This window comes from Macrobrachium nipponense, chromosome 37, assembly GCF_015104395.2.
Source record: "Macrobrachium nipponense isolate FS-2020 chromosome 37, ASM1510439v2, whole genome shotgun sequence".
NCBI lineage: Eukaryota > Metazoa > Arthropoda > Malacostraca > Decapoda > Palaemonidae > Macrobrachium > Macrobrachium nipponense.
In genome coordinates, this window is record NC_061097.1 from 49,469,431 (window position 1) to 49,489,553 (window position 20,123).

A 20,123-nucleotide genomic window follows, 5' to 3' on the forward strand; every position below is an offset into this window, starting at 1 on the left:
CAAAATCACATGCGCGAATTAGTCCCAAATTCGTCGCTAGAGCGGGACTACCTTGTCATTACTATATCATGGGTTTCCTTTGTACTCGCTCGAGCAAATACGTGTTTAGTTTCTAAAAAGTAACATCATCTGTGGTGTCATTCAGACTCGCGTTCTACTTTCGCTAACGCTCTCAGTGCTACACAGAGAGAGACTTTTCATTGTGTACTCTTGTGATGATGTCGAATTCTCTAGCTGCAGTGCTTTCTTCCTTTTATCTTTCCTCAGTTTCCATTGGTCTCTTACCACCTGGTGGTTCAACTTCTTTAACTCAACTTTGGTTAAGATCACGAACTTTTCCTTACACAAAATTTCCCTACTTAACTGGACCAGTAACTGTCTAGCTCTCCAGAGTCTGGAACTGCAGATATGTAATTAGAATGACTGGTTAAATAATAATAATGACGATCATAAAAACGATATTTGATGGTTGCTGGGTATTTCTATATAAGCATTCCGCATGACCGCATCGTTCGTCCCCGCGAATACGAAAGCCACCAGGAATTGGGGCGTAAAATGTATTTCGCCGTGTTTAGTACGAGCCCTTGGGGGTTAATTACAGTCATCCGAATAAACATTACCTAAAATTCTTGTTCAGGAGGTAGAACTGCATAGAAAAACCGCAACTGCCATAGTCGAGGCCGCAGCGGAATAGTACTAATATAGATCTACCGGTTGCAGGAGCATAAGGCTTGTTGCCGTACATTCACGATTCATGTTTCGCTATTTAGAAATATATTTTAGTTCAAACGGAAGGTAGCGCAATTTAAGTACAGTAGTTTCAAGCTCTAACATCAAGGAAACAGAATATTCTATAATAAAATTGACCAAGGGGATGTACTGGCACAAAGCCAGCTTCATCTTAATCAAAGTAAAAGGCCCAGCCTAAAAGGACTGCTGCCATGGTTTATTAATGACAACGCTGCCTATACTGAAGTATGACCCAGGGTTTTGGACACATCAGTTTCAGTCGATAGGTCAATAACTTAAACCCATTGAAGCTTATATTTATGCCACCTCAAGGTTAGGGCTACATTTTTATATAAGAGCTGGTAAAGGTATATCGTTAAAGCTCAGTCCCTGCCAGGAAAAACTATAAGGTACCCACCCAGTAGGAAAAATTAGGGCTTATTGAATGAAAGTAATCAGGTCCGAAGCTTCCTTCGGGAGCAGACCATCTTTGCTCTCTCTCTGGTTTCTATCAAGACTTGGCTAGATGAGGACACCATGTAGATGGCACCTTTTTTAATAATAATGATAAATATAATAAAAGAAACTGTAGCACTTAGTGGTGGTAAGGGCAACTCTGTTACTCGCCTGTTCTTGAATGATAGACCCACCTTTGGCTAGGCAGAAACCGTACGCAAATGTGGAATGTGAAAAATAAAGGGATACTATTCCTATTTATTACAAGAGCCTGTCTCACCAGTAATGCCTTTACTCATTCACAAAAGCATACAGCCACTGCCTGAGTTATCATTAGATCAAAATAAATTAACTGCCTGTTCTCTGGTCAGAGAACGGATGTCTTAAGTTGTGCCCTAGATTTGAACAAAAATAATCAATAAACCCTCAGGTTCATGAAAAGATCACAATTTATTTTTACAGTTCTTCTCAGAAATCCATTCCCCTGTACAAGGAAACGGGTTCGGCCATCGTAGGCGTCAAGGAAGGAGAATCGTTGGAGTGTTGGTGGAAAGCTCTCTGTCCTGATCTATTATTAGATAGCTCGCGCTCCGGGCTGCCACCGCCGCCTCCAACCCTCGACTTCAAAACGACCAACTCGTTCATGGATGACGTGACTTCCACCAGGCGATGCACGGACTGCTTCAGTTGGACGATTTCCCGTTTCAATTCTTCCACTTCGCTGACCTGAAATTATCTTTCTATTTATTTAGTTTTGGGAAGTACTTGCATGACCTTGTACTATCTGGTCTTCTTTTGGAGCTTTTGGTTAATATGGTGTTCGAGATCAGGGTTTTAAAATTCTTTCTCTCTCTAGGTTTCGTGATTGCATTTGTATTTCATTTTGTGTAGTAATGCTTCTTGGTTTTCCAATGTTTTAAGATTTTATCCTACAGTGTTTCATATTTTTTTTTCAATTTAATGCCTCCTAACAGCTAATTAGCCTAGATATTTTAACCACCAATGTCAGCCATTTTTCACCTTGCTTCATGGAGAGAGAGAGAGAGAGAGAGAGAGAGAGAGAGAGAGAGAGAGAGAGAGAGAGAGAGAGAGAGAGAGAGAGAGAGAGAGAACTACTAAGCTGAAAGGAACATTCATATAAACTTAAAATGCTTTAACCGATTAAAAAAAAAAAAAAAAAAAGTCTCGCCAGACAGGCTTCTTGCCCAAACCTCAGGTGGGTATTCCCCTGGCCCTTTTTTGACCTACTTTAAAGAGTGTAAACTACAAGTAAGGTAGACCTCATCGAGGTTCGAGCCGTATACCGTATTGTGTAACACGATGTTTGAGCCAAGGTTTAAAGACAGGCACTGGAAGTACGGCTATTCGATGTTCTGACATTGGAAGTGAAAACTTTGGTTTTCCGAGAAGGAATTTAAGGCTAAAGAAAGACAGAGGTGGAAGGTAGAGGTTGTTTTCACGCTTTGAGAATTGGTGAACTTCAATTCCAGGCTCCTTAATTTGAACATATTTGCCGGCTAGTTAAGCCACTCGTCGAAATGGCGCATCCAAACCCTCCAGATTAACTCAATAGCTCGAGGGGTTTCTGTTTTTATTCCTGACGATTTAGCAATAACTTACGCCTACTGGAGACCTATTCGTATTCATTGATCCCCTAGGGGACAGAATCTGTAATTCTCACCTTTTGGACAATGGTTACAGGGAGAATATGAGGCTAAAAGTAAAATAGGCTTAGGGCTATTGAGTGAATGAGCAAGGATGTCCCGCTTACCTCTTACTTCGGTTGGCAACAAGATCATATATTATTTTCCCGTCCTCGTCTTGAGACCTAAGTTTCCGAGCCCTAGTTTTTCTAGCCGATTTAAAGATGATCTTGCCAAAGCTTACTAGAGCTTCATTAAATGAGATGACGGGAGATAGTCGGGATTCACAGTTTCATATTTCAAGATCCTTATTTCTTTCCCTCGAAGTTACATGCAATAATGTGTTTTACTGTGAGCAATATGACTAATTTACAGTTTTTGTCATTGAACATGAAAGATTGTTTCTTTTTCTCTTACCTCGTGAGCAGTGCTTCCATATTACTTAATCTGTCTTGCTAAGAAACGAGTTAACAGCACGAGTGATCCTAGACCTCAAATTAGCGCTGGCTCTTAATAAAATTCTGCAGTAACTTTATTGGGCTTTTGGGTCAGTTTTCCGTCCCATACTTACTTCACTCCTATTGTCGAGAGACGCTTTAGTAACAATATGACTGCTTACGACCTTAGGCTATCAGGAGCTCGTATTAGCAATGATCATTTATCACTCTGTTCAGAACGAATGGACAAGCATTTTAACTGTGGGTTGACAATGATAAGTTCGAAACCACACAGTCCACCGTACTTACCTCTTTCCCCTGTTGGTGCGCAATCTTGCTCAGAAGTGTATTAAGAATCCCGTGGTTTTGGCCGTGCACTACTTTCATCTCCTTCAAGATGTATTTTCGCTTTATGAAGTCCGGTATCACCATCTCGATGTCAAGCACCAGCTGGAATTGAAAGTATCAGCTATGCATCGTCATCATCATCTTTCCTTGGTTTGTAGAGGCTCTCGGTTAGTTCGTCTGTAAGGCTCAACTTATGTTTGTTGCATATTTTTGTTTTTTAATTTGATCTTCCGCGACATAATTTTTTGTCGGATGTTCTTATGATCTTCTTAAAAGTTATAACGGGTTTTATAATTATTCATAATTAAGCTGAAACCTTACTTACAAAAGCAGAACGATGTAAGCTAGACTTAAAGGAGTGTCCAAGGGCACTAACATAGCAAATTGCCTTGTACAGACATAAATAATCATATTTAGAGGTATATATCCAGAATTCTTACAAAAAAATGACTGATAGAATTTATGACCAATTGTCAGTTATTTAGAACCTGATATCACCGAAATGTAAGAACCAAAAAATTGTCCTTACCGTGTACGTAGTTATAACGTCCTTACAATTTACGTCCCGACTTGACGTTATTGACTTGAGAGGGAGTTAGTGAAAATATTTGGTGTTTTTTTTATGTAGGTACAAATATTCAAGTTTTGTTTTTTAGACCGATAGGACTTACCGCCACTAATTTCGTCCTTCCTTAGAACATATATAGTATCTTCTTTCAATGAAAAAACACATTCTTACTCAAAAGTGCGAGACATTTTCACTGATTTATGTAGAGAATTAAGAACTAGATATAAAACAGGAGAGAGAGAGAGAGAGAGAGAGAGAGAGAGAGAGAGAGAGAGAGAGAGAGAGAGAGAGAGAGAGAGAGAGAGAGAGAGAGAGAGAGAGAGAGAGAGAGCTTAGTCCGCACGATTCCAATTTTTTTCTCGGTTTGACAAATCACTTACTTCCGTTTGCATGGCCAATTTCTGCAACATGGCCTGTTCTTGCACAGCCTTGATGTCATCTACGGCCAGGCCCACCAGCAGGTTCATGATGAGAATCGACATGAAGATCAGGAATGCCGTCAGCAGAATGTAGGTGATCTCTGGATACTGTCATGGGGAAGGAAGGCAGTTAGTGGATTGTAGTACGTGACCTCTGGAGTGAGAAGGGAATGTAGTTAGTGGAATGTTCCATAACCTCTGGGTACTGGGTTGAGAAAGGAAGGTACGGAAACTCTGGGTAATGGAACAGGAAAGGAAAAGGAAAGCAGTTGGTGTAATGTACGTGATCTCTTAGTATTGGAATGAGACAGGAATGCAGTTAGTGGAATATCTGTATACTGTTACTGCAGCCTATATCTACATATGTATGTGTTATGTACCTACTGGGTAAGTGGATTCTGAGCCATTCTCGTCACAGTGAATATCCTCACGCTCAGTAATTTCAAGTTTTCAAAATTTATCAAGGTGTCGTGGTTGGGTGGGGGTGGGGCATCCCTTTGAAATTAAGGTTAATGAAAAGATTCTACAGAAATATTAATATACTCTTCTATAAAAGCCACATAAAAATTAATTTTGATGCTTCTTTGGTTAAACTTTTATACATTTTATTTTACCAGAGATGAATGAAATATAATGTGAATGCAACACTCAATCCTGAACTCGACTGACTCTTAGAAAATGATAATAAGAATATCGTATGATTTTTAGCTTAAAAATTTCAGCATGAGCGTCTCTCTGGGACCTTGTTCAGAATTTTGAAAATGCCAAATGGAGTGGTCATTACCATAAACTCTTTGCAAGGGTCTAGTGCCGTCAGTGCACCTTATGCGGTGCACTGAAGGTATTTTACTTCAGGTTCTTTGCAGCGTCCTGTCGGCCCCTAGCTGTAATCACCCTTCCATTCCTTTTATCTTTATTCCAGCTTACTTTCCACTATTTAACAATAATTGTTGCATGGTGAACTATGAGGTCTTCCTCCTGTTAACACCTTCAAACTCTTTTGTTGTCAATTTCCTTTTTAAGGAATGACCTCATAGGTCCCAGCGCTTGGCCTAAACTCTCTATATACTATTTCATTCTATCCCACGAAATTCAGTCACAGCATTACCTCCTCCTACCGTTGATGTCCAAACTAGAATTGAATATGGAAAGGAAGAGTCGCGAAAAACAAGAAGCTGAACTCCACAATGACATACCTCGAGAGGGTCGTTCGGGTTATTGAAAACGTCTTCGAAGCTGATTTCCCCAATCATCATGACCGAAGTTCTCAGAAGCGAAAAAGCTGGTGTTCGGAAGCCATAGTTGCCGCTAAGTACCTGTTAGTACAAAATATAAATAAATTCACGGTTGTGTGTAGATGAAGTTCTGACTAAGTTTATAGGAGACTGTGATATTGGCTACACTTACATTGAGACATGAAGTTCTGGTCACTTTAGTGGAGAAGAATGTGATTAGACTCAGCTTTTGATGACTGTGGGTCGACATGAAGTTTTGGGCTAAGGCTTTGATGACTCGTCTTAGATCAGCATGTCCTGGGTAGGTTTGGCATTTATATGACGTAAGTTCTGGGCTTTAAGTTTAGTCGGTTGGTTAGAAAATCGTGTTCTAAGTTTAGGTTTAGAGGCCCATGGTCAAAAATACAGTTCTTGGCCTAAGTTTGGGTAATGAAGATTTGGTCTTAGGTTTACATAGCTTTTCAAGCATAAATTCTGAGTTTAGGTGAAGTGCTAGGTTTGCCTGTAAAGTCTTTAAGGCAAAATTTAATACCAGCCGTGTAAAATCTTTAGTAATTAGGTCATGGTTACCTTTGAAAAACTGAAGCCATATGATTACCATATAGCAACTGCAGCTAAATGTTTACCCTGTAAAGGCTAAAGGCAAAATAGCTTATTTATCTTGCAAAAGCTGAAGGCAAATACTTACGTTGTAAAAGCTTAAGGCAAATGCTTACGTTGTAAAAGCTTAGGGCAAATACTTTCCTTGTAAAAGCTTGATAAGGCAAATGCTTACCTCGTAAAAGCTTTATCAGGCAACTGCTACTTTGTAACTCTTACCCTGAAAAGCTCGAGGTAGACGTTGACTGTTTATTGCTCGAGGCAAATGCCTTTTATTATATACAAACCGGACCTTGTCAGAGCTTAACGCAAATATTTATATAAAGTGCTTAAGGCAAGCTCTTAAAAAGCAAAATCTACAGGCAAAAAAAGCCTACCGTGTAAAAGCTCAGAGCGAAGGCGATGATGAAGAAGAAGAACAGGAGGAAGAAGCTGCAGAAGGACTTGAGAACCTCCGTGAACATGATGACGTAGATGCCGAAGAACGGGAAGACGCGGATGAAGAGCAGCAGGTTTATCCACGAGAGGAAGATGGAGGTAGCCCCCAGCTGCCACTGCCATTCCTGCAGGAGTGGGAGATTGACTTCATTATGGAATGGGAGGCTTGGGGGAATATTGACTTCGGTATGGATGGAAGGAGAAGAAAACGGACTTCAGTATGGGTGGAAGAAGGAGAATATTGACTTCGTTATGATGGAAGGAGGAGAATATTGACTTCGTTATGGATGGAAGAAGGAGAATATTGACTTCGTTATGGTGGAAGGGAAGGGAATATTGACTTCGTTTATGGATGGAAGGAAAGGAGAATATTGACTCGTTATGGATGTAGATTGAGGAATATTGACTTCGTTATGGATGGAAGGAGGAGAATATTGACTTCGTTATGGATGGAAGGAGGAGAATATTGACTTCGTTATGGATGGAAGGAGGAGAATATTGACTTCGTTATGGATGGAAGGAGGAGAATATTATTCGTTTATTGGATGGAAGGAAGGAGAAATTGACTTCGTTTGGATGGAAGGAGGCGAATATTGACTTCGTTATGGATTGGAAGGAGGAGAATATTTGACTTCGGTTATGGATGAAGGAAGGGAGGAATATTGACTTCGTTATGGATGGAAGGAAGGGAGAAGTATGACTTGTTATGGATGGAAGGAGGAGAATATTGACTTCGTTATGGATGGAAGGAGGAGAATATTGACTTCGTTATGGATGGAAGAAGGAGAATATTGACTTCGTTATGGATGGAAGGAGGAGAATATTGACTTCGTTATGGCTTGGAGGAAGGAGGAATAATTGACTTCGTTTATGGATGGAAAAGGAGGAGGAAATATTGAACTTCGTTATGGACGTAGGAGAAGGAATATTGACTTGTTAATGGATGGAAGGAAGAGAATGTTGACTTTGTTATGGAGAAAGAAGGAGGAATAGGACTTTGGCTTAAGAATGGAGAAGGAGGGGAAAATATTGACTTCGTTATGGATGGAAGAAGGAGAATATTGACTTCGTTATGGATGGAAGAAGGAGAATATTGACTTCGTTATGGATGGAAGAAGGAGAATATTGGCTTCGTTATGGATGGAAGGAAGCAGGAGAATATTGACTTCGTTATGGATGGAAGAAGGAGAATATTGCCTTCGTTATGGATGGAAGAAGGAGAAAACTGACTTCAGTATGGATGGACAAGGGAGAATATTGACTTTGTTATAGATGGAAGAGGGAGAATATTGACTTCGGTATGGACGTAAGAAGAGAATATTGCCTTCGTTATGGATGGAAGAAGGAGAATATTGACTTCGTTATGGATGGAAGCAGAATACCTAGTTGGTTTACGTATATTAATTATTAACTCAATCCCACCCAGATTATGGTTGCTCCTGCCTTATTTGATATGATATACACCAAAGTCCAAAGAAATTTTCTTTGGAATACAAAGTTCCAAAAGAAAGGAAGACTACCTGTCTCACCCACACTTTACCTGCGCGTGACCAGACCACTTTTTTTTTTTTTTTTTTTTTTTTTTTTTTTTTTTAACGTTAATATACACTAGTTTTAAGTGTAGTCGGTCATTCAGTGAGCAAACTGTTCACCCAACATACCTCCTTGAATGGACAGCTGTGAAACTCCAGGATGAAGAGTGCCGCACAGACGTAGCAAGTCCACTCGACTAGGTTTTCCAGTCCGAGGTATGCACATCTAGCCTGCGAGGAAATAGAGGTGCTTAATATATATATATATATATATATATATATATATATATATATATATATATTGCTGTATATATAATGGACCCAATTGGCCAATTTGATACGTACCAGGCATTCGCTGCATTTACATGCGGTTATTAATCCTAGTTTGCTGCTAGACAATGGTTTTAACATGTACGCATATATACATACATACATGCATAAACATCATATATATAATAATATACACGCTCGTACACACACACACACATAAAATATGTGTATGCATTGCGTTACGAAAGATACCCACCGAATAAAACTGGGAGATCTCTTTGATCATCTCCAAGCAGGCAATGGCTCCCACCGCATATTTGCAGAATGTCAAAAGCAAATAAACTTTAATGTCATCCCAGTCAATGATTTCCTCGCAGGAATCCGCGTTCCGGTAATTGGCGACTTTGTCCGTCAAGTTGGCGTCTATCCAGTTCAGGTCTCTGATAAAAAAATGTAAATAATATAAAAATGTTTTATAGATTATAGTTTTCCTTTAGAAACACAAAGGTTAAATAGGTTGCATGACGACTTTTTGTTTAAAATCTGGAGGTAAAAATGAAAGTCACTGAATATTAATTATATAACTTGAAAGTTGAATTCTGTTCTTAGTTTCTAGGGAAGTTCATTAACGCATGCATTTAATATGTGTCTTACTTATTGTAGCTACAATTCTCGTGAGGATTGTACTATAGATCAGTTATATATCTTTAAGTGGGAAGCTGGCATCCTCAACAAAATGTAGATCATACATGTACGTAAAGTATATTAAGCATTGATAGTATATTATAACAAATGATTATTTATTATTTATATATACCTATATCCTATCATCTATCACTATCATATCATCTATCTATTATCTATCTATCTATTATCTAATCTATCTATCATCTTCTATCTCATCTATCTATCTATCTATCTATCTATATATATATATATAGATATAATATATATATATATATTTAAGTAAATTAGATGAAATTCCTTTTTTAACTTTACTTTTGGTTTTGTATTCAAATTTATTACTGCCTCAATAACCTTAATATTGTGACGCCAGTTTTAATAGACATAATCAATCAACCAGTCGATCTTACTTGGTAGCGATGACGTAAGTGGTGAGAGAAAGCAAGAAGATCAGGTACAGGGTGAAATTACCGTAATAAACCCATCTGTTGGAAGAAGGATCATAAAGCATTAGACTAGCACCCGATGGAAAAAAATATTGACCTAAAGTAATGGTCATATGATTATTTGACTTAATAAGTACAATTTCTTTACTCGACTTTTCTGCTCTAGTAATATATATATATATATATATATATATATATATATATATATATATATATATCTATATATATATATATATATATATATATATATATATATATATATATATATATATATATATATATATGCCCGTTCTGGCACAAGGCCATCTTAATCTAAAACTTTGTTAATAATCATTAGTGAATGAACGTCTGGTACCACCCTGTAGTAGGGGTGTAAGGATACTACCACCGAAGATCCTGCGGGTCGTAAAAGGCTGCTCAAAGGACAGCTACTGCCTTGCAGTCTTACATTTTAGTAAAAGGCTAGGCCCATCGCCATTAACTGTGGAAACTGCTGCCTTGCAGGTGGACTTTTTTTAGTCAAAGGCGAGGCCCACCGCCAATATATAACTGTGGAAACTGCTGCCTTGTAGGTGGACTTTTCTATTCAAAGGCGAGGCCCACCGCCAATAACTGTGGTTAATGACAGCAAGGGCATGCGGTCGTAAAAACCCCTATGCCAAATAAAAAAACCATGCCTGATATTGTAAGGAAAGGCGCATCAGGCAACCGACCCCTTAGTGTAGGGATAACGGTGGGAAAGAAGTGACTGAACGGTAACACACACTTTTATTTTAAAAAGTTTACATGCCGTAATGTAGATGTCTTCGCTTGTGATGAAATTCGGCTTTGCAGAAGATTTTAAATCCAATTTTGCAGTAACTTTAACCTTGGTTGATTGCTAAAGAAAGAATTGGCTCTGGTTAACCAATGGATTTTGTGATTATGCTAAATTTTTTTATCTTTTATTAAAAAAATACATTAAAGCAGATTAACTACAGTTATTTCCTAGTATTTTCGTAATTTTTATTTTACTAATATTCATTATATAACATTCAACTTGTATTGAATAACAATTTTCTTGAACCTATCACCAAATATAATACTTTGTCATTAACATTAAAAATGTTTTTTTAATATACTCCGTAGGAAATAAGTTGTTAATTTTTTACTTATAATTCTCTAATAACAGTTTTTTTCCCGAAGATTCCATTTCTGTTTTAAAATGCTAATGCTAAATAAGCCGTTACTACTCATATTCCATACTGTTAATAGAAAATCAATAATGAGAAATACAACTCAATTATGGTCTTTATTAGTATTACAAGTGAAATGAAAAAGAATAACATGGAATGTTACAGTCGTTATTTTTCCATGTTTTGACACGCTACGTTACGGCAACATCATTTTCAGTCTGGTATACCCTTGGCCTTGGGTATATCTGTCGCAGCCTGAGCAAAGACACCTGTTTATTAGGCATCTAAGTTTAGTTGGCATGTGTCATTTGTGTAGGTTCAAGTTGAAATAACCGTATGTATATTTGCGGCACCTGCATTCAGGTGACGTGACCTTATGCAAGGGTAGGTTAGGATGATTAGGTTAAGTTACAGAATGCTTAAGCAAGGATACGTTTGAAATATTAGGCTACGTAGTTTCCGAATACGTACAAACAGAAATGTTAAAATAATTAAAACAACAACACTTTATGGTAGATTGTACACGTTTTCGAAAGAATAATTTCACCTGTCATCTTAAAACGAAGCTAAGTTACATCTGCCCCGATCTTTTACCCTATTATTTAGCGTAAAATAGGGTACATGTTTTCATGGAAAAATATTTACAGATTGAGGTAAATCCGAATACGTGCTTTCGTTTTCCTGTCACCTTATGGTGAATAAGGACAAATGCTTTCGTTTTCCTGTCACCTTATGGTGAACAAGGACGAATGCTTTCGTCGCACAATTTTTACTAGACAGTTTAACAGCAAATAGGGATAAAATCTTTACCAAAACATTTTTCACCATTAATCATATTGTATATAGGTTATGTTTCTGTCACACTTTATCAAACGTCTTTGAAAAAGGTCCTGCAATCTTTCGACACAACAGTTTTGTAGTTTATTAGAGGTAAATTTATTAACGGTAAATAAGGGTTACAATCCTCTGGGCATTTTAGGCATTACTTAAGGTTCTTTGCAGCGTCAGTTCGGCCCCTAGCTGCAACTCTTTTTCATTTCTTTCACTGTACCTCCGTTCATATTCTCTTTATTCCATCTGACTTTCCACCCTCTCTTATCAGTGATTTCATAGTGCAACAGCGAGGTTTTCCTGCTGTTAAACCTTTCAAACCTTTTACTGTCAATTTCCGTTTCAGCGATGATTGACTTCATAGGTTCCAGTTCTTGGCCATTGGTCTAAATCCTATTCTAGTCTACAATCCTCTGGGTGCGACTACTTCAGTAAAATATGACATGAACACAATTCGGCATCTGATCACATAGAAATCACAAACAGGCTGAAAAAACAAGTCGACAACTGTTAAGTAGAGGACGAATCTTTGGTCTATGCCGGATAATAGTACGAGGCACTGGTTAAGGACCACCAATCAGTCGTTGACTTGTATTCAACCCGTTCATGACCTGTACAAGATCTGTCACTGACCTGCTTATATAACATGTTTTATTATATGTGGACGCACCCTTTCAAACATAAACTTAATGAGGATCATCGATGTCTGATCATATCATGGCAAAGATGTCCCCTGTCCTGAAATTACTGGTCCCGTCAAGAGAAAGCATCTGGGATGAAAAACGCCTGAAGACCCACCTTCCATACGTGTCCCACTTGTGCCTGATCAGAGCTACGCAGACGGGATGCGACAGTAGCGAAGGCAGCTTGTGTTTGATCATGAGCATAAGCGGATGGTTCTTCTTCACCCTGCGGGCGTTTCTGTCGTAGCGAGTCGCCAGAGCTGTGAGCCTCCCACCGGCGTCGAAGCAGTCGACGCCCTGCACTGAGCTGCTGTAGGTGTCGTCCAGGTACTCGAATGTGATCGTTTGATCGGTTCCTGCCACGCTGATTGCCGGAGGGTTCGTCTTGATACACCTGTGGGGCCATATTTGTGAATGTATTAATACTCTCTTCATCTTTTTACGGCACTGTCGGATAACCCTTTATAGAACGTAACGTACTACTACCTGACTTCTGTGACTTGGCAATAACGTGGAAGTTGTTAATAATGGGTTAAAAAGAAGAAATTCACCAGAATTATTTTTGTTTGAAGCAAATATTAGTAATATCGGTATGAGGCTCGATCGCTCTTAATTAGAATCTCGAGCAAAATTCTCCGGCTAATCACAAGCTTATTGAAAACTTTTCATTCTAATCAACTATCAAGGCAAAGCTCTATCTATCTCTCTTAACCGGAAGTACAACAAAGCGGTTTCTGTGACCAGGATATCTTGGAAATATCTTCATTATAAAAAATGTTAGAACTATTCTTCTTACCCAGAAGCTGAGTCAGATTTGCTTTCAGGACCACAAGCTATGGTAAACAGCTTTTCTCCTGACCAGAAGCTATTTATCTCTCCCAAAAGCTAAGTTGAAGCTCTTTGCCTTAACCAAAAGCTATCAGTAACGGTTTCCCGACCTAAGCAGTGGCTTAGGTTAAGGCTTTGTACTTTCGTGACCAGAATCTGAGCAGAGGGTTATCTTTCCTTCCAGAAGTTGTGAAGGGAGTAGTGCTGTCAGTGCAATTCATGCGGTGCACTGTGTAGGCATTACTTAAGGTTCTTTGCAGCGTCCCTTCGGACCGTAGCTGAAACCCTTTCATTCCTAATACTGTACCCCCATTCATATTCTTTCCTCCATCTAACAATCCACCCTCTTTATAATGATCGTTTCATGGTGCAAGATTACGAGACCAGCGCTGAATGACTCCATAAGTCCCTGTGCTTGGCCTTTGAGCTAAACTCTATATATTGCGTTCCATTCCAGAAGCTGAGGCAAAGGCCCTTTTCTCTCCTTGGCTAAGTCACAGCTTTTTCTCGTAACCAGACGCCGAGCAAAAGCTCTTTTATCCTTTCTAAAAGAGCCAAAACTTTTTCTCCTAGCTAGGGACTGTGGCAATTAAGTTTCTCCTTAAAGCCGAGGCAAAGCCAAGGGCTGAAACAGTTTTTTTTAATTTTTTTTATTCGTTGTCTTATGTCTTTTCTTCTAACAAAAAGCCCAGTGAAAGCTATTTCTCCTAACCAGATGCGGAGCCAAAGCTCTTGTTCCCCAAAGAGAATTAAGGTGAATTTTTTCGCAAGCAGAAACTGAGGCAAAGCCTTTGCTGATTAGAAGCACATCTTGAACTACCCCTTGTAAACAGAAGCTGAGGTGAAACATATTTCCTCTTAGTCAGGAGCTGAGGAAAAGCCCTTTTCTTATAACCAGAGGAGTTTGAGCATATATTTCTTTTTACCAGACACTGACCTGTTTGCTGACGAGAGAGAGAGAGAGAGAGAGAGAGAGAGAGAGAGAGAGAGAGATACCTGTTGAGAACTTCCTCTGCTGCTTTGGGTAACTTTTCGATCATTCTCCTGAAGGGCGTGACTCTGTATCCTCTGTAGTCGTCAGAAACACGTTTCATGCCTTCCTCCCAACCCTTGGACTGGATAATGGTGAGCGCAATATCACTAGAAAGAGAAGGAATATTCTCAGAACATTTGTAAGTCTACATCACCAAACGCTTTCGCATCGTCAGGAATTGAGTGTGGTGAAAGCGCTGGGTACGAATCATCTTACTTTGATCATCCTGTTGTGTTTGCTTATACTAAATTACGTGCATCTCCTGTGATTTTATGATAAGTAAATATATATATATATCTATATATATATATATATACCTATATATATATATATATTATATATATGTATATATATAATATCCTATATATATATATATATATATATATATAATATATATAGGTATATATATATAGGTATATATATTTAATATATATAATATGATATATAATAAATATAATATATAAAGATATATATATATAGGTATATATTATAGAATATATTTATGGTAATATATATATAGATATATATATTAGTATATATATAGTAGCATATACATACGTATATGTATATACATGTTGCATTTGAAGGGATGGTTGTGGATGTTATCAATAAACTACTCTATTCAATGTTTCCTCCTACGACCTGAAATTATTTGCTCCCAGTACAGCACCATCTATTGTTCTCAAGCAGTGAAAATGAACTGATCGCACACGTAAGCAATCCATGCAAGGGTTATCTTTGCCGATGCGTAGTTAATTTACGGAAATATACTCAAGAGGGGGAATTGTTTCCCCTTGTCTGAAAACGAGCATATCATTTCGAGGATAACATTTCGAGGATGACGTGCCTTTTGCCAGCGTCCACGGCGACTTCCAAAGCATTCATGTCTGATTTTGAAGCGGCGGCCAAGGACGCCCCGTGGTCGAGTAACATCCGCGTCACTCCGACATGACCTTCCAGAACTGCCAAGATTAACGGGGTCTTGTTTTCCTACAGCGAAAGATGATACTGGTTATGACGACATTGCTGATCAGTAATAAAGAATGAATTTTGTTATCGCATCTTAAAAATGTTAAGTACGTTGCCTTTCATCATTCAAGTTCTTCAGAGGTTTTGTGGGGAGTCACAACAACACAGACAGACCTTATTGAATATGTCAGTAGGGGCAGCCGAGTCCAGCAGCATATGACAACAACCCACGTGGCCCTTGAAAGCCGCCAGATGCAGTGGAGTGGAGGAAGAGGAATTGGTGGCCTTGACGTCGGCGCCGGCTTCCAGCAGTAGTCTGACCACCTCTTCGTGGCCCCACTTACAAGCCAAGTGCAAAGGCGTGTCCAGGTCTTCGTTCTCGGCGTTCAGCATTGTGCAGGAGTAGGGCAGTAGTGCCTGGACCATGCTGTGTGGGTTAGAATATGCTCCGTGAGCTTAATACTTAAAAAAAAGAGCTTTGAAGTGATTTAACCATCCTAAAATAAGCTTTGAAATGATTTAACCATCCTAAAAAGAGCTTTGAAATGATTTAACCATCCTAAAAAGAGCTTCGAAGTGATTTAACCATCCTAAAAAGAGCTTTTAAGTGATTTAACTATTCTAAAAAGAGCTTTGAAGTGATTGAACTATTCTAAAAAGAGCTTTGAAGTGATTTAAATTTAACCTTTCTAAAAAGAGCTTTGAAGTGACTTAAGCATTCTAAAAAGAGCTTTGAAGTGATTTAACCCTTCTAAAAAGAGATTTGAAGTGTTTCAACCATTTTAAAAAGAGCTTTGAAGTGATTTAACCATTCTAAAAAGAGCTTTGAAGTGTTTTAACCATTCTAAAAAGAGCTGTGAAGTTATTTAACCATTCACTTCCAGCAAATCTGCAACCAGATCTTTGCAAAAGCTAAGTTTTTTTTCTCAGCTACAATGTGTAGTTTAAATTCCAGAAAGTGTGAAAATCTACATGGAATTTGAAATGCTAAGTTAAACCCGTAATACGTCTCAGGAGACCTCGATGACTCTAGGCTGAATAACCCACTGGCCTATAGAATGTTAAACGACTCTTAAATTGTTTGATTGCCAAATTAGTCCTATTGACTATACTGAATGACAACTGCCGGATAACATTCTAGCCTAAGTCATCTTCCTCAAAGAAAGACGCCGTTTGAGTGTTGCCTTACCAAACATAGCCTCTCTTGGAAGCTATATGCAACACCGTATTTTGCTCTTCGTTCTTGGTGTCTGGAACCGCTCCGTGATTTAACAGGAATGCCATGGTCTCCATGTGACCCTTCATGACCGCAGCATGGAGCGGAGGCTGCCCGTAGCAGTCCACTTCGTCAATTAATGAAAAAGGGAATAACTTGCTCTCGAACAGAACCTGTTGGGGAATAGCTAATTTAAGCGCGAATTCTGTCTGGGTTGGCTCGCTTTTGAACGCAATTTGTTCGGAATAGCTTTTGAATTAAAACTTGGTGGGATGGTTTTTAATAAAAACTTGTTGGATACAGTCTTTGATAAAAATCTAGTAGTTTTTATACAAAGCCTGATCGCATTTTGGCTTTTAAACAAAACCAGCAGGGATTGGCATTTAAACAAAAAATGTTTAAGTTTACCTCTATTCTATTTTATTTGGAGTTTGCTTCCCTGTGTTCAAAAGCTGTTGGGTTTTATTTTCTTATGAGTAAAACCAGACTGGATTAGCATTTACGTAAAACACTTGAGTCTTTGGAATAAATCCTGTTAAGAATATCTTTCAAGCAAACTTTATTGGGGCTTCTTTTCAATAACGTCTAGAAATACATTCTGAAAAATACGTGTTTGGAAAATTCTTTGAGCGAAACCTGCTGGAAATTGTTTATTTTTGGACGTACGTATTTCAGTTTACTGATAAGATTTCACTGCTAAAGCTTTTGATATTAGAAACAAGGTAGATATGATTTTATTGAATATAATATTTTTTATTCAAAAGACTTCAAAAATAACTATTAAGTGACATTACTAAATGGTATGGCGCGGAAAGAATTCGGCCCCATGTCATAAATTTCAGTATAATAAAAGACAAATAAAGAATCATCATGAAACTTTCATGTAACTAACCTCAAGGGCATCATTCTTCCCCTGTTCAGCACAGTGATATATTGCAGATCTGTCAAATTTATCAACAGCTTTTGGGTTTGCTCCCCTCGCCAGCAAGATCTGCAGGGCGGAAGCGTGACCGTTCTGGGCAGCAATCAGTAGTGGTGTTGCCTGGTTCCTGGAGATTTGGTAAGGTCATCACATAATCAATGTCTGAGCACAAGGCTAAGGATGCAATCACCACTGTATGTCTTTCCCATGTGTAGATTCGTATTTACATTTCTTATCACCATTGAGTAAGAAAGTGAAATATTGTTTGGAAAACTGTCATTTTTGGGAAAATGCCGTTGGTATACTTACATGTCTGTCTGTCTGATATTTGCTCGTTTGTTAAGCAGCAATTTGATGGCTTCTGTGTGGTTGCCGGCAACTGCATTCATCAGCGGGGTTCGTTGGAAAATGTCTTGTACGTCCCAGTACACATTTTGCTACAAAGGGTTAGTTTCAGTGTTAGAGCTAAATGCCCACTCATACTTTAAAAAAAAAAATTCTCAGCCTTTCCCCATGGAATCTCATCACAAGATATGCACATTCTATTCTATATGTATATTGTAGGGGAGGAGAATTTCCGCAAATATTTGTCGAACACAATTCAGAGAGAGAAAAAGACAAAGCTAGAGAAGGTAAAGAATAAGAAAGAACAAGATAAATAAAAGCTGGTCAGTAAACAATCTAATACAGAGATGATTAACTTGGACAATGTTCACTGGAGGTTTACCCGAATAAGCTGGTGCGATGTGATGGCCTTAGAGGATTTAGGTTATTATTTTTTGATATCAGTTATGTTACATTTGATGTCTAGGCCAGTCCCTTACGACGCTCCTGATTGGCTATTGATAAGCCAGTCACAGGGAAACTCTCAGTCTCTCGAGAGAGTTCACATAGGCAGGATGTATGTTCCACCTCTCAAAGACGTAGGCTATACCTCAGGAGAGGTGGAACATAGATCCTACCCTTGTGAACTCTTGCGAGAGACTGAGAGATTCCAGGCCTGTCATTGGCTTATCAACAACCACTCAGGACCGTCGTAAGGGACTGGCCTAGACATCAAATGCACGGTTGATGTGAATCTACTATAGTTAAGAGGCAGACTGATGAAGATTACAGTAGTAAGTGACGAAGAGACTGGTGCAAGAATGGACCTAGTCTTGCTTCGTAAGGAGAGCGCTGTTATTAAGCAATGGACGAATAGGAGAGAGAAGAGAGAGAGAGGAAGCGAGAAGAGAGGAAGAGAGACGAGAGAAGAGAGAGAGAGAGAGAGAGAGTTCTGAGGTGAAGAATAACCTCACAAGTAGCAAGTTTTGCCTGCATCCAGAGCATCACAGACGTAAATCCTTGAATCCCACTGTGAAATAAAGAAGTCAGAGCACTTCGTAAATAATCCTTGTAAAGAAAGGTTTAATTTGAGGAATTGGAGATCGACTTGAGCTCCACCTATGCAATGAAGGTTAAAGTCGCCAGCAGCTTCCTCCAGAGAATGCTGAATTAAATGTACTACCTATCAGGAAAGAAGGCAATGACTATGCATTTATCCTTGACTCAGGGTTTCACATGACTGAAAAAAAGTGATTTCTGTGACCAACTTACAGGAGAGGAGGAGAGCTATGTTTTGCCTTTTCTTTTTGCAATTGTTAAATCAGCATAGGAAGTTCTAAAGGACATAGAATTTATGCACATACTGTGAATTATAGTTAACATTAGAGAAGCAATTTCCTGTTTATACCAGATTGTTTTTCGTTGATAGATCGTTGAACGAGTTCCTTTGGAAGTAAAATCTACTTTTAGGTATTGGTGTCATTAACATACAACTAATATATATATGATATATATATATATATATATATATCATATATATATATTATATATATATGTATATATATATACATATATATATATATATATATATATATATATATATATATATATATATATATATATATAGTTGTAACATCATATTTACCAGTCATATGTATATATATATATATATATATATATATATATATATATATATATATATATATATGTTGACGTTTCAATGGGCTTCTTTTATTATATATATATATATATTATATATATATAGTAATATATATATATATATCGTGTGTATATATATTTATATATATATAGAAATATATATATATGTATATATATATATATGTATATATATATATATGTATTATATATATATGTATATATATATATATATATATATATATTATATATTATATATATGTATATATAAAAGGAGCCCATTAAAACGTCAACATATAGGGGGAAAATACTATATTTCAGAGACTGCTGTCTCTCTGAAGAGAGAAACAGCAGTCTCTGAAATATAATATTTTCTATATATATTTTGCGTTTTTATTTGCTCTTTTTATTATATATATATATATATATATATATATATATATATATATATATATATATATATATATATATATATATAGATAAGTATTTATATATATATGTATACTCACATACCTTCGCACACGCGTCAGTGATTAATGTAATAATGTCAACATTGCCGACGCTGGCAGCAGCATGTAGCGGGGTCGCCATGGTAACGGTTTCAGCCTTTAGATTTGCCCCCGCTTTCAAGAGAAGAGACACCACCTGGGGGAGGGGGAGGGGGAGGAGGAAGTGAGTAAA

At 37.9% G+C, this 20,123-nt stretch overlaps 1 protein-coding gene across 1 annotated transcript in view; it reads right to left on the reverse strand.

Annotated features, from left to right (window-relative positions):
- Positions 1-1,431: 1,431 nt before the first annotated feature.
- LOC135209255 (transient receptor potential cation channel subfamily A member 1 homolog) overlaps positions 1,432-20,123 on the reverse strand; it is a 32,613-nt gene continuing 13,921 nt past the window's right edge. The window contains exons 10-25 of the mRNA XM_064241964.1: positions 19,956-20,087; positions 17,772-17,899; positions 17,433-17,589; positions 16,514-16,713; positions 15,499-15,751; positions 15,203-15,345; positions 14,319-14,462; positions 12,610-12,888; positions 9,770-9,844; positions 8,932-9,115; positions 8,535-8,636; positions 6,813-6,998; positions 5,797-5,916; positions 4,562-4,708; positions 3,575-3,715; positions 1,432-1,911 (exon numbers count right to left, since the gene is read on the reverse strand). Coding sequence (XP_064098034.1) covers positions 1,654-1,911; positions 3,575-3,715; positions 4,562-4,708; positions 5,797-5,916; positions 6,813-6,998; positions 8,535-8,636; positions 8,932-9,115; positions 9,770-9,844; positions 12,610-12,888; positions 14,319-14,462; positions 15,203-15,345; positions 15,499-15,751; positions 16,514-16,713; positions 17,433-17,589; positions 17,772-17,899; positions 19,956-20,087 — 2,649 coding nt within the window. The 3' untranslated portion in view covers positions 1,432-1,653. The remainder of the gene's footprint in view (positions 1,912-3,574; positions 3,716-4,561; positions 4,709-5,796; positions 5,917-6,812; positions 6,999-8,534; positions 8,637-8,931; positions 9,116-9,769; positions 9,845-12,609; positions 12,889-14,318; positions 14,463-15,202; positions 15,346-15,498; positions 15,752-16,513; positions 16,714-17,432; positions 17,590-17,771; positions 17,900-19,955; positions 20,088-20,123) is intronic.